The sequence below is a fragment of the Falco naumanni genome, chromosome 9 (genome assembly GCF_017639655.2).
Source record: "Falco naumanni isolate bFalNau1 chromosome 9, bFalNau1.pat, whole genome shotgun sequence".
NCBI lineage: Eukaryota > Metazoa > Chordata > Aves > Falconiformes > Falconidae > Falco > Falco naumanni.
Window position 1 is genome coordinate 38,092,241 of NC_054062.1, and position 14,516 is coordinate 38,106,756.

Below are 14,516 nucleotides of genomic sequence, written 5' to 3' on the forward strand. Positions count from 1 at the left end.
ACTGAAAATAAGAGATTATATAGCTTCCCAGCTTCAGTAATTCACTATCCTTTGTTACGATATTTCTTCCCCTTACTTAAATGCAACTTAAAATTTCTTTGCTGCATATTAAGCCTATTTGTTGTTGTACCCATGGTAGTCACGGAGTACAATACCTTGCAGGTCTCTTAACAATGTTTTATATGTTGGAAGACATGTAATCCTCTCTCTTATAGACCAAAATGTCCCAGCTCCTCCTAGGTGACGCTTTCCACATTTCAGTGCATTCTTGTTGCTGTCCCCTGGCTCTCTCCAGTTTGATGATAGCTTATTTCTAAGCCAGGATCACTACTTCTTTGGTTTGACACATGATACACTTCGTCTTAAGCAATCCCACAATAAAGACTGCCATTTTGGTAATTACAGTTTCTATTGATGGGTGTTCTTGGTCCTTTTCTGAAATTCTGCAGTCTGGTTATTTTTTCTGTTTTGTGCTTATGTGTTTGCTTTTGCCTTTATGGATCTTTAAGGTTCCTCCTGAGCCTCCTTTTCTCCAGCCTAAACAAACCCGAGTTCCCTCAGCCACTGCTCATCAGACTTGTGCTCGACACCTTTCACCAGCTTCGTTGCCCTTCTTTGGACACGCTCCAGCACCTCAGTGTCTTGTAGTGAGTGGCCAAAAACTGAACAGTTTGTTGGTTCAAGACCTTTTTCCCATTGTAGCAAGATAACTTTTCATTTTGATCCAAACACTTTTCAGACCTTCTTTCTGTCCAGTGTTCAAATCGGGAATGAAGACATTAGCTTAGTACCTGGCCCAGGGCAGCATGGTGAAATCTGCGCTTGAAGTTTCCTTTCTGTTTAACTGTAAAGCACTGATGGTATCTCCTTTGAGGTAACTTCTTAGATGATTATGCTCTTATCTATACTGTACCGGTTGCTTGCCTAAATACCAAGACAGTACTTGGTACTTGGCTGCTGAGGAAGTTACCCTGTCGAAGAAGGAAGGTAAATTAACCTGAGGGCAGTTACTCCTGCCACTCATGTTTTGGCTCAGCTGGTGGCAGGCGAGTTGTAATCTCTTGATTATCCTTTAGGCCCTTATAGATTGATTGTTGGATAATTTATTCCTGAATATTTCTGGTAATTGGAGTTAAAATGATCGGTCTAAAATTGTCTGGCTCCTTTTGATCCTGGTACAAAATGGGTCTGATGTTTGAATCCTGCCAGTCCTCTGGGACAATACTTGTCTGTCATTAGTTCTGCAGCATGCTCACTGATGGTTCCAACCCTCCAAAACATATATTCTTTGGACGTGGGAACTTTCACATCAACTACTTCAGATCCGATCCCTTTGTACATCAGTCCTTGCTAATTCCAGACATAGCCTTAGCTGCTGCAGACCTGCAGCAGTGGAGCAGACTGTGGGGGGTGCAGGGGAGGGAGAGAATCTGAGCATGGAATATTCCCCAAACAGGTATAGCTTTTCTGACCTGTCACATTTCTCGTTTGGCAGATAAAGTCCATCAGAAATGATGCCCTGATGACTCGGTTGCTTTGTTAGGAAAATACCCTCACTCATAATTTATTTTCTTTTCAGTTGTGGCCCCGTGTTATAATACGATACTGTTGGGGTTTCCCTCTTATCTTCATCTAGGGGCATGCAACAGATGTTCCCTTCACATCCTCGAGTACCTCAACACATCTCATATGCAGAGGATTGTGATTTTTTTGTGTCCTTCTTTCAGTCTGTTTCTGAAGAGCAACTCCTCCTCTGCTTGTTTGCAGCACTTCATCCCCGGCTTTGTCCCATCCTTTCGGTGGCCATAGGCAAAGGCATGCCGGCTGCCCCGTGGTGCGGGTCACCCTGAGGCCAGGGCCTGACCCCACCACTCTGTGCATTCCTCATCCTCCCCCAGGCTCTCAACGCACCACGCTGGGGGAGCTCCTCTGCAGCCAGCTGCCCCGCGTTGCTCTTTTCCCCCTCTACCCACTGTCAGAAGGGAGCATCAAAGTTTGCTCCTGTTTCTTAACTGAGGCAGAAGGGGAATTTTAGGAGCAGGATGTGGAGATCCAGCAGTGTATCAGTGAAAGGGGAAGAAAGAAGGAATTGTTGGCAGTAATTTCAACTCTTCTGGTTTTTCCTTTTTTTAAGCCAAGATAATGTTTTATATTTTTCTTTTTGAGCTCAGATGAGTTGTTTTGCCAGCATATATTTTGAATGGGGTCCATTGTAAGCAGTACTTTGAAATGTGTCATGAATCTTGAGGCCTCTGGAAGGGTAGAGACCCTTCACCAAAATGACCTTCAGCTTTCAGATGTGAGCTTGCTGGTGAAACTGAAATGTGGGTGTGCTCTCTTCATGTTGCTTTTTTTAACTCCTTGGTTGTCTTAGCCAAAAGAAAAAAAATTAATGTGTCACACTGTCTTCCATATTGAGAAACTCAGAAATACCGCATCCAGTCTTGCAAGGTGGAATACATCAGATTGATTACAGTTTACCCCAACCTCCTGTACACACAGGAGAGCTCATTTTTGAAAGCAGTGTAATGAATGGCATGGAGTGATGCTTCTTTCAAGTATCCTGCCATACATTACACTTTACACATTCTACTTTGGAAAATAAACTGCTATAGAGAAGTGCAAGAATTCGTTTTCCGTGGCACAGTGCAGCATGCTTTGGGAATTAAATAAAGAAGCTGTGTTACAATAAATTCTCTGTTGAACTAAGTAAATTGCAAATGTTTTTCTCTTCTCCATGTGCTTCTGCATTTCTCAGAGAAATGATGGACTTGTGCTAACTAATTAAATGAACACTTTCTTTCAGATTTTTTTCCCACGTGTAGTACAGTCTATGTGACATAGGTCACAATATGGGAAACAAAAGCCAAATAATTTCTAAAGTTGGCCTTTGAATGTGCTGCTTTTGTTATTTTGCTGATTGTTACTTTTCCTTTATGCTTATTATTGATATTTTCTGTTGCTTGCTTGTAATTATCTTACATTAATTTTTCCCATTTGCTTTCTAAATTATTTTGCAGCTATTCCTCTCCACTCCCCCAGTATGATTCAAGGTGATAACTCTGTGCTTTCTGTGACTCCTCATTTTATTATCTTTTTTTAAACTTTTTTCCCACAGTGTGCGTAGATGTTTGTAGTGCATCCGCCCACATCCTCATCCCTTCCATGTATTCAAGTAGAAATGCTCATTAGCATTTAGAGTTGTGTTTTAGAGATCATATTGTAGTTCCCATTATTAGTGCAACATTAATTTAGGTAAGCATCAGCTACTAATCTTTTTGATAGAAAGTGCATGAAATACTGTTTGGAATTATTGTTATTGTTTCAAACTGTAAATTACTAATTTGAGAACTAAACAAGGAAATAATTAATATGCTGTTAACGATTACCTTTATATGGGAGCAATATGCATAAAGGCTGATTTGCTAAAGGTTTTGTCTTCACTGAAGGCTGCAGTGCAGTTTAGACACCAAAGGTGGCTGTGACAGGCTAGTTCCTGCGGTTGGGCATAGACCCATGAGTCAAGGTTTTATCTACCCTTGCTGTGAGCAGTGTGCATTGGCAGCGCTAAGCCCCACATTGCCAAGGTTGAACTGACCTTGAAATCTACAGCCTAAATGTACCTGAGAACTTGGGGCCTGACTTTTACAGGTACTTTATTTTAACTTCCACAGATTATTTTTTTTTAATTATGAATTTGTCAGTTGATTTAGCTGCCTAGAGATTTTTGACAATCCATTCTTACATACTTGCGTCATTTAAATAGTTTGTATACAGAGACAGCATCTTATCTGAGTGCAAGCTTTAGCATTTTTGCATTAGATGAAAAACTGCTTTTTTTTTTAATTAATTTTGAGATGGCTTAACATGCCAGTAATTGCATACATGACAGGCAGCTCTCTAAAACATTGCTTTGTGCCGAGCCATCAGGCCAAGCTCAGCCTTGCCAAGCTTCCTGGCAGGCCCCTCGGTTGCTCTGTGGTGCACCGACCAGATGTGCCTTCTCAGAGCTGCTGCAGCATCAGCCCTGAAGGGATGCTCCAGCCAGCCACCCCTCCACCCTGCTCACTTCCCTGTAGTCTGAAGGGCCCTATCTTCTCTGCAGACAAAAACCATGCACATTTTTAAAAGGCCACTGAGGTGCCAATTGTAACAGATTCCTTTCAGTATTCTCCCTTCACTGACCAAGAGCTGTGGGTTCCTGCTTAGTATTTGACTTTGCTTCATCGTAAATGATAATGGATTGTCTTGAACTCTCTTCACAGCTAGTCACAAGCTGGCTCCTTGCCAGCCCTGAAGAACAGCCACTGGCCCACCCTTCCACAGGCTCAGTGGCATCAGCCTTCACCATCCACCATATAGAGCAGTTGCAGGGAGAAAATGCAACATATACATGCTGACAGTCTAATAGTGCTCAGTGAGCCAAGGGGAGGGGGAACCAAAGGTCCAGGCTCTCTAGAGCTGTTGCCTTTGCTTGGTACAGCCTTCTGTTAGCAAACAGGAAAGTGTTCCTGTCAACAGAGTTTACAAACATCTAAGATCTTACGATCTATAAGTATTAAGTTTAACATAACTTACATGCTCTATAATTCAAAGACTGAACATGTTGTTTTTGACATAGATCTAGTATTTGTAGAAAGCACTTGATTAGCCATTCAGCAAAGATCCCGTCCCAGTGAAACAATTCCTCTTATGAGGAACTGGGGTACCCTAGCAGCAAAGATTGGATTTGTTCAGTAGAGTACAATGTGTTTATCTAGGAGAGAAGTGTGGATACAATTTATTTGTATGAAAACTATTGTGAAATATCATTAATTTTACTGCATGCTTTAGTACTGTAAAATGTCTGGGCCACAAGAAATGATAGATTTGGTTTAGGGTCATCCCAGAGTGCTTTTTCACCTCCCCGTCTTTAACTGATGGATTTTAATTTGGTTTGAAGAAAAGCAAAATAGCCATTTCTTTATCTGGAATCCAGTTGGACAACCTTTCTGTCCTGCTTCATATTTTTACAGCTTGTGTCCCTATCCGCCTGTCTCCTGCAGACCGCTAAATACCAAGTTTTGACCAGAGTCCTGCTTTTGTGCAGACTTTCCCCACCCACGGTGGCCGGATTTCAGAATGCAGCTTATTTGCAGGCCTGGCCAATGCACTTCAGCTGTTACTTTTGATACCCTGCTGTCTCAAAAGCAAATGTAACAGTCTTGCGCAAATTCCCATTCATACTTCAGAGCATTTGGGGGCTTTTTCAAAGAATCTTCATGAGCCCCCTGGATTATTGGCTCCTACCCTAGTTCAATTTGCAGTAGGGAACCAGGAAATCGAACGGATTCACCTGTTAATCATGTGAAGGTTTAATTCTTAAGATCTGGAAGTTTTGGCAACAGCCTTGCTAATAGTGAAACCATACAGCAGATGTACCAGCTGTGTCAGTGTCTGCATAGCATACAGACAGAGAAAACAAAAATCGTATTAGCATTAAGACTGAGTTGGTAACTCATGTCCCTCTTGATACTGGCCTGTTACTACATCTTCTGCCTGGAGCTAGTCTCTCTCAGAAGCTTATGGTACAGAGGAAAAGGGAAGGTATTCTGGAGCACCAGTGGAGACACACACCCCACCCCCACCCCCCATAACTATTTAGAGCTGCAGGAAGCTGTATGTGTTGATCCCTGTAAAGGGGAAGGATTTTTGCTGCAGAGTTTTGAAACAGGCTGATTTTTGGTCCTGGGAGGACACTCTGCTTTCCTGTCACTGTTCTGTTAAAGACAGTAATGCTTCATGTATGCAGCTTCTCAGCATTTCATAGCTGAAATAAACCACAGCTATTAATGATGTTTTTCTTGTTAATATTAATTATTCCCTTGCTAATGGAAATAATTTTATTTTAAAACCTACCACTAACCACTTACAAATATAATTGCTTACCCTTAAATGGAAAGTTATGCCTTGGAATGACACTGGCAAATGTGATTTTTCTTTAACGTCACTTTTTGCTAAGGAATGTCATCTTCACAGAGGAGTAATGACATGATTTCCTCCAGAGTGCCAGCAGCCTAAGGGAAGTAATATACTTGATATTCTCACTATTCCGCACCAGTGGAAGCCCTTAGTAGCCTGGACTGGCTGTCACTCATGGTGCCAGCACTCGCTCTGCCAGCCGTCAGGAGTGTTTGCAAATGAGACTGTGAGGAGGTTTTTGAAGACTGAGATTCCCCAAAATAATAAGCATTTTTAATTCTCATTTTTCTACACTGTCTGGTTCCTTTCTCCATGTGAGGCTAATTACTGTTGTTTATGGACAGTAGAGCTAACAGTAATGGAGGGGTGTTTTTAAATTCTAATAAACTAGTTCTAATACACTACTTGTGACGCACTCTTAATCTAAATTACTCAGTAGCACCTGTTCATTTCACCATGTTGCTAGACCTTTAGCAACTCCTGCTTTTGATAACCAATAGTTAACATGTAAGTATAAGGGTTTTTAAAGAATCTTCATGTCCTTTTTAGTTTAGCTGGGGTTGGGAGGATTTTTCTAATAAAGTTTTAAAGACTGTGGTGGTTGACTTTTTGCTGATCTTCTGCTTGCTTTGTGACCATTTTCATTGACATGTTTCCTTTTTCCTACAGTTTCCTGGTTAGTTTTATGGTTGATGCACGTGGGGGTTCGATGAGGGGTAGTCGCCATCATGGAATGAGAATAATTATCCCACCACGCAAGTGTACAGCGCCAACCCGCATCACTTGCCGCTTGGTAAAGAGGCATAAACTGGCCAGCCCACCACCGATGGTTGAAGGAGAAGGATTAGCCAGTAGACTTGTAGAAATGGGGCCATCAGGGGCACAGTTTTTAGGGTAAGTTTTTATATGATTTTCATTGTTTACACTCATGTTGCATCTTTCATTTCCTTTATCCTGTGAATCTGACTAGTTAAACATTGACTCTTCCCTCATTTGAGCACATAAGATAGGCTACTTAAATTGAAATATTAAAAAATGCCAACCTGCCATTCCTTCAAGAAAGTACCCTTGTATTTTAAGGGGAGCTTTGCCTGTATGGTGACTGCAGGATGGAGCTGAAGGTAAGGAAAGCCATGGAAAGGCCAAGTCCTGCCCCCATCTACTCATGCAACCTGCCTTTGAAATCAGGAGCCACACACCTATAACCCAGAACAGGTTTTGGCCCTTTCTCTCATAGAGTATCAGAGAAACATCACAGTCACAAAAAAAAAGGGTCCTAAAGTCACCTACAAGAACTCAAATATTGAGCTCTGTTCCCTATGCCATGGCATGTGCACAGCTCCTGCTGGAGTTGCTGGGAGCTGCCTGTCTCCATCCTGTGGAGCAAAGCCACTGGTAGTGATGGCGGAGCACTTAATGTAGAGCATCAAGTAGTACAAATGCTAGGAACTGACTTTTTTTAAAGTTTAAAATAGAGGAAACGATCCACTATGATGTGGCTTTTTTTTCCCTAATTATAAATTTTGTTCGTTACCATGAGTGGCACCCTGGTGTAAACTGCTGGTTCTGTCGGGAATGACAGCTTGTTCCTAATTTCCCCTTCTTGTTTCTCTTCCTGCTGCATGGATGTTATTCAGTAAACTGCATCTTCCTAACACTCCTCCCCCTCTAAATGAGGGCGAGAGCATGGTTAGCCGAATCCTGCAGCTTGGTCCACAAGGAACAAAATTTATTGGGTAGGATATGTACGGAAAAGATACAGAATGTTTACAGTTTTTCTTTTGTTTCAAATTTTTTGTTATTCCCATTTTTTTTTTTTAAGTTTTCTAAAGCTTTCAGTTGATTTATGTCACTGAAAGAAAATCATAGTGGCTTGATTTAATATAGCTCTGCTACTACCTTGTGCTTATAGGCATGTAAAATTCACTGCCAGCATTCTGCTTTCATAACTTCTGTGCTTTTGTAATTTTTTAAATTTGAAGTGTTTCAACTACATCAAGTACATTTTAATACACAGTGACAGTCCTTTAAGTTCAACCCTGTGGTAGAGAAGGTATTTACAGGCCTTATGTGAGTCTATTTTGGGAAGAGCATTTGTAAAATGTGATTGCATAAAGTCTTTTAAAAATCATTTAGAAAAAATGTCATTGAGTGAATGAATTCATTCACCAAAGTTGGAGAAACACTGATCTTTTCAAACTGCAAGAGGCATCTTATTAAAGTAAATTTATAAAGCCACGTATGCTACCCAAAGAAACTGCAGTGTATAAACTAAAAATGAAAGAATGTTTCCGTATATTTTTGACTGTTGTTTTCAAACCCTATTGTGAAATCTATTGCATTAGGTTTTCAAAATATTGGTGAGTGTTTGGCGTTCCAAACCTGTTCAATACCTTCTCACTGAGTATTCTTGTTAAATGTCATGCACAAAACTGTGTGGTTTCTAAATATTTACAGAGACAGTATCTGAAATATTAGCCTGCAAAGATTGTACTATAGTGTTAGTTTTCAGTTTGTACTTTTTTTTGAACTGGAGAGTAAATATCTTAAGCAAGGTATTTGAATTTTTAGTATTTACTTGCTGTGCACAATGGGAGACAGCGGCTACATTCCTATTAAAGGACTTGAGACTAGAGTAATAGCCTGGGTGTTTTTAAAAGTATCTAAAGTATGTATTAAACTGTCTTTTTCTATTTTCATGGGAAAAAAATACCACCTAACTCTCTTCCCTTGGTATTTAATGTGAAAACTGGACTTCCAGCTAGTTTATGTTTTTCCTCACGGTGGGTGTTGTGATTTCTGTACTTGAGTAATTGGTTAATGCACCCAACACCTTGCAGGTGTACAGTACCACAGAAGTGCTGCATACTGCTCCCATCATGTGATGCTACTTTTAACTGAGTTATTACAAAGCAGTGAAATCCTTTACAACCTCTGTAGGAAAATAATGATACTGTCTATTTAAATGTCTTAAAGCTGCATAATCCATAATTGTTCACTTACTGTGTGATTTCAGTCCGTTTGTCTTAGCATACTTTAAAATGCATATCCTGCCTGTGAAGTGTTTGGCAAAAGTGTCTGTTTTGTTAAGGAATGGCACATGAAGTGAATGGTGGTTTCTGTTGATTGTTCACAATAATTGTTCAGTAATGCACTTGCAGTCCTCTGTTGAAGGTACATTGTCTGGTGACATAGGTGTATTATTAACCACCTTCTCATTCCCTTTCCTTCCCCCCAAAAATGTTTGACACTAACTAATATAAGTGTGGTCATGATGTTGCTTAACTCGGAGAAATCCATTCTGAAAGGATCCAAACATTCCCCAGTGACGTTTACAGTGCAGATGTTGCAGCTGTGATTTTGGGCATGAGAACCAGAAAGTGAAGCTAATGAGAAATGACCTCTTGTGTTTCACAGGAGCTGCCTCAACAGAGAGCCAGGGAGAGCTTTGAAAAGTTTGGGACTTAGTCTGAAGTTTAACACCTACATGCACGCGCAGTTCCTGCTGCAGTCAGTAGCTGTTGCATGTATTTGGATAGCTGGACTGTTTCTGAACTGACTTTGCCTCTTTAAATCCCTTGAGCCAAACCCAAATTTTGACTATGCTAATGCCAATTGAAAGTCAGCGGTGCTGTGTGTGCTGGAGGCAGGTTGGATCACCTACATCCTGGAATAAATGAGCAGGGAGAGCTCTCCTTAACTGTCACTGTATAATAGTTGTTGCTATTTTTTTCATGTAGGCAGCTGATTCAGAAGATTTCCATTTAAAAAAGAGCTATATATAAATATTTTCAAGTTATCTATTAATTACAGTTTAAATTATAAAGGATTGTGCAGCTTTGGCAATTTTAAAAACATTTTTACCATAATAGTGCTAACTATTTAAAATGACTGTAGTTTTCTTAAGGACTTAACGCCCATAGGAAATTAAGGACAGTGAGGAGTTACAGGATTAAAAATAATACAATCCTTTTTTCTCTAGCCCTGTCATAGTGGAAATCCCGCATTTTGGATCAATGCGAGGAAAGGAAAGAGAACTAATCGTACTTCGAAGTGAAAATGGTGAAACGTGGAAGGAGCATCAGTATGACAGCAAACATGAAGACTTAACTGAAATACTCAATGGCATGGATGAAGGTAAACTTTTTCTCAAAGCTTTAGCAAGCCTTACCTTTGTGCAGGCTTGCTAACATGAGCAGACTAAAGCAACCTAACGTAAAACAGTGCAGGGGATATCTGACTTTGGGGAAGATGGTGTGCGTTACGTATTAAACAAATGGAAAGAGTGTAAAGAGAAATTGTTCAGCAGTGGCCTGGAGACGTCCTGAAATGAGTGGTAAGTTTTGGTCTGAAGTCTTGCCAAGTTTAAGCAAAGTTGCACGGTTGCTTTACAGCATAAAGTTGAGAATAACATCCCAGCTGGAGGTAAGCATGTTTCTGCTGCTCGGGCAAGGCCACCTGAAGGTCATTCCAAACCAACAACGAAGTGTAAATATCGGTTATATTGTGCTTTCCCACAGATGCAGAGCTCAGCCCCTACACTATTCTTCTTTGAAACAGAATTGTTAGAGGTTGCCTCCCATAAACACACAACCTGCCTTCCTGATGCCCACCTGGGAAGTCTGGCTCCCTTCTTTTGCTTGGACATTGCTGTTACGTGAGAGTCCCTTAAGATGAGAGGACTCAGCTGTACACAGTTCATCAGAGGCTGCTGTGACAGATGGTCCCCACGGACACATTGTGGGCAAAGCCAGGCTGGGGCTGCAGTGATCCTTTGGCACCACTGCTTTCTTTTTTTAGCAAGTGTTTTTCAATACTTGTGCCAATAAACCTTTGCTTGAACTCTTTGCATCTGAGTGTGAATGAAATAGCTTGTGGTTTGGACTTTGGTTTTCTGTATGGATTTATCCACAGGATTTTCTCTGGATAAACTCCTACAGAAAGTCACAGTGTGGCGGGGTACAAGCTGCAGGACAGTTCTTTCATTGTCAGCAGAAACTTTTGAGGCAATTCATCGAGCCATGGATGGCAGTTGAGAGGTATCTGTGAGCAGGCTCTGCCTTTGATCTTGGCCTCTTGTTTGAAGAAGGCAGCCTCATTAAAAGGCGTTTTTTGAGAACATGGGAAGGAGAGTAGCGCTGTTTTGAGGGGCTCCCTGGACTTGTGTAGTATTTTCACTTCAAAGTACTTGAACTGCACATGAACTTGTAAAAATACAGAGCAATGACAGCGTTTGTTATATGATCTATTCTAGCTACTTGTTTTGAAATATATATAACAGAACCAACCAAGCAGTAGGGCAGAAACACTGCAAATGTTGGATCAGTGGGTTTGGAAAAATGCAATAAACCTTATCAGAGAAGGGTACCTAAAAGCAGTGGAATAGGCAGAAAAGTGAGCATGCCCCGGGACAGTACTGCTTGGGGAAGAATTCCTTCAGGATTGAAGGCAGTAGTGCAGCCTTTCTGAAAGAAACATCTCACCACCACACCCTCCTCCTCTGTGCACTAGCATGGGATAGGAAGTAATTGTTTGGCATTTGGGCGAAATATTGGTGCCTTGTCAGTGGTGAGGTATTTAGAACCGATCAGCTGCTTGCTTATTTGCTTCATATGCTTTCCAAACTGAGCTTAGTTCAGTTTTGGGATAGGAAATCTGGGCATAAAAACACTGTTCTAAAGTGTTCCAACTTGCATTACTTATGAAAGAGCTCTCCAGAGGTGCCATATGGATAAATTCACATTTTACAGAGAAGAGAAGTCAACAAATAAAAACACTTTGAGAGAGGTAGGCACGAAGCCGTCAATACTTAGAGCCTAAAATAATAAGCTTCACGATTTGGAGCCAGCATACAACTTTCTGATCTGTTGAGGGTTTCAGGTGGCTCTTCCCTTCTGGGTAACTGCTGTTTGAGGTTAGTGGGTATATGTACAGCCGATGAATCACAGAAAGTATGATGGATGCTGGACTATTCCCTTAGAATGAAAATATTTGACACCTTAAAAGCCAAGCCACAGAAATGCTTTTTACCAATCCAGGAAATCATTTCTGAGAGAGAAAGGAGAAAAAATACTGCAGACACACCCAGAGCATTGTGCTGATTCTTTGTTCAGTTCATTAACCCTTCTCTAGTTAGGAAAACAAACCTAAAAAAGCCCCTCCAAAACCACCAAGCCTGCATTAAAATAGTACAAGGATCTCGACAAAATTCTGCTCCAGTTAAATGGCACCTTTGCTGTGTAAAAGGTCTTCCAAGCAATGACATAAGTTTACAAATTTGTAGAATTAAGAGTGGGTTGGCTTTTTTCATCTGAACTTTACGTGGTTTGTTACAAAATACCTGGCTCTGAAGGAGTATTTTGGAAGAAGTTTTATTCCAGGTATGAACTCTGGAGGCAGAAGCAATTTTTAATTTAAGTAAAAAGCAGCCACATGGTCAGTCATTTCCAGAAGTTTAGTGTGTCTTTGCCAGGAAATTCATCTGTGCAGTCATCTCTAAATGCCACAACATGCTGCAGGAGTGCCCATTTTTCCATTAAAAGCAGCTGGTCTGTTTCACGCCAGACCTGTGTGATTCACTAGTTCTTACCTATCTGTAGTGATGGAGGGCAATCAGAATTTTATTCCCAGCTCCTTTAAAAATTCAGCGTATCATGATGCAGTTTGCTTCTCCGTTTTGTTTTTCTTGTTTGGCTCTTCCACGTAGCTAGGGAGGATGAGAGTGAGGACATCTTTGCTCCTCGACCTCCCAGCGGACTGCTGAAAACCTGCCGGTTCTTTACTGGAAGCAGCACCATCTGCTGGAAAACCTCATCGCAGGCTCAAATTAATCCAGAGAGGAGGCAACGCTTCAGGGCACTAAACGAAGGATTAAATAATAGCAGAACTTTGCTTTCATTCTCATGAAAGAACAATGAACCATGATGGAAAGAGTCAGGGTGGTTTTTTTGGTGATGTCAGGTTTCTGCTTAAACAGTTTTTATTCTAAAGATGCTGTACTTAGGCAGATAGAGTGCTGAGGAAATACAGGGAATCTGGCATTACTAGGAAGAGGAGTTAGGTTCCAAACACAAGGGTAGCAATTCACAACTGTTGGCCGTATTACATTTATTTAAACCTGAATCAACTGAAATTTATTTATTTCTTTCTTAGGAGGAAGCTCTCTGTTTGGTAAATAACTTACTTTTTCAGCCCGGCTCCTTTTAGATGTAATTTGTGTTTGGTTTTTACATTCCTGCACCCTTTACAGGTATCTGTAGACAGATTATGGGCATAAATGCACACACCGGGGTAGCTAATCTTTTGACAGCCATTTGCAAATAAGAAATGCAAATATTTGTGGCTACAACACGCTCGCAGCTGCATAGTGTGGTTTCAGATGGGAAGCAGGAGTTTTTGCATAACTACTTCTTTGAATCTACAGATGAAACCAGAGTGTGACCTTGTTTACTCTTGAAGTTTAAAATACCACCATAAATCACTCTGCAGTGATTTTGCTACATTTCCAAGAAAAGTTTTTAAACATATTGCTGTTAAACTTTGTGTTGTGAATGGCAAGATTACAGACTGTGCAAAAATAGGCAAAAGAACACAGAGAGGGCATTGACTTATTTGAGAATGAGACCTCATGGCACTGGGAGCACCTAGTTATGTATGTGAAATACTGAAGCTGAGAGGGTGGGTCTAGGTACTGGCATTTTAAAGACAAGTCTCACTGCCCTCAGCTTCTCCTTCAGTCCCTTACCATGTGCTCTTTCTGCCTCCACCCACCTCCTGTACTTTTCTCCTTGTGAGTACTGCCTCCTGGGTGCCCCACTTCTAGTGCAACAATTTCTTAATGGGCACACGTCTCCTGTATGGGGGAAACTGGTGTCCTGTGCTTGTCCCACCTTTCAGTCTGCACAGTGACTAGGTGAGCTCTGCTCTAGCCAGTACTGCCGGAGGCTTGCAAAACGCAGAGCATTGTTCAGTCTGCTAAGTACAGATGAGTTTTGCATTTTCAGCACTAGCAAAACTCTTCTAAGGTCCTGGTAAGGGAAATCAGGTACCAGATCACACAAAGACGCCTTGAAGCTCATGAAGCAGGCAAGTGTTCTGTGACTCTTGCTCCGTTTCCAGTCAGAAAACGCTCTGCCTTCTGAAAGCAAAAAAGAAAGTTATTAGACATGTGATGAATTTGATTCACACCTGCCTCTCACCTGACAAATCTGGTGTGATTGCTTTCCTTGAGCTGAGCCATCCCAAGGGTCAGAGGTCCTCCCTGACCTTGCAGGACGTGGCTGGGTTTCTCTTCTCCTGTCCAGGAACCTTAACATAATGCTCATGTGGTAGCGCAGCCTAGAGGGTGGGGAGGAGTGATCTTCCTTTCCTCCCTCCTTTCCTTCCCTCCGTCTCTCCTTTCCTCCATCACTCCCACCAGCCACCTTAGGATAAATGTACCATACGCTTGGGTGGCAGGGGAAGACATATGCACAGAGTATTCACAATACTTTTCTCTTGACTTATTAAACTTAATGGCCATAGGGGTTCTTCGGGCTTTTAGCACAAATCCTGGG

At 41.3% G+C, this 14,516-nt stretch overlaps 1 protein-coding gene across 31 annotated transcripts in view; it reads left to right on the forward strand.

Annotated features, from left to right (window-relative positions):
• ANK3 (ankyrin 3) overlaps window positions 1-14,516 on the forward strand; it is a 374,073-nt gene that overhangs the window by 310,583 nt on the left and 48,974 nt on the right. For 16 of the 31 annotated variants that reach the window (XM_040605364.1, XM_040605345.1, XM_040605347.1 and 13 more), the window contains 3 exons: window positions 3,021-3,053; window positions 6,631-6,855; window positions 9,944-10,098. In XM_040605364.1, coding sequence (XP_040461298.1) covers window positions 3,021-3,053; window positions 6,631-6,855; window positions 9,944-10,098 — 413 coding nt within the window. The remainder of the gene's footprint in view (window positions 1-3,020; window positions 3,054-6,630; window positions 6,856-9,943; window positions 10,099-14,516) is intronic. The other 15 variants (XM_040605353.1, XM_040605361.1, XM_040605352.1 and 12 more) reach the window with 1 other exon arrangement.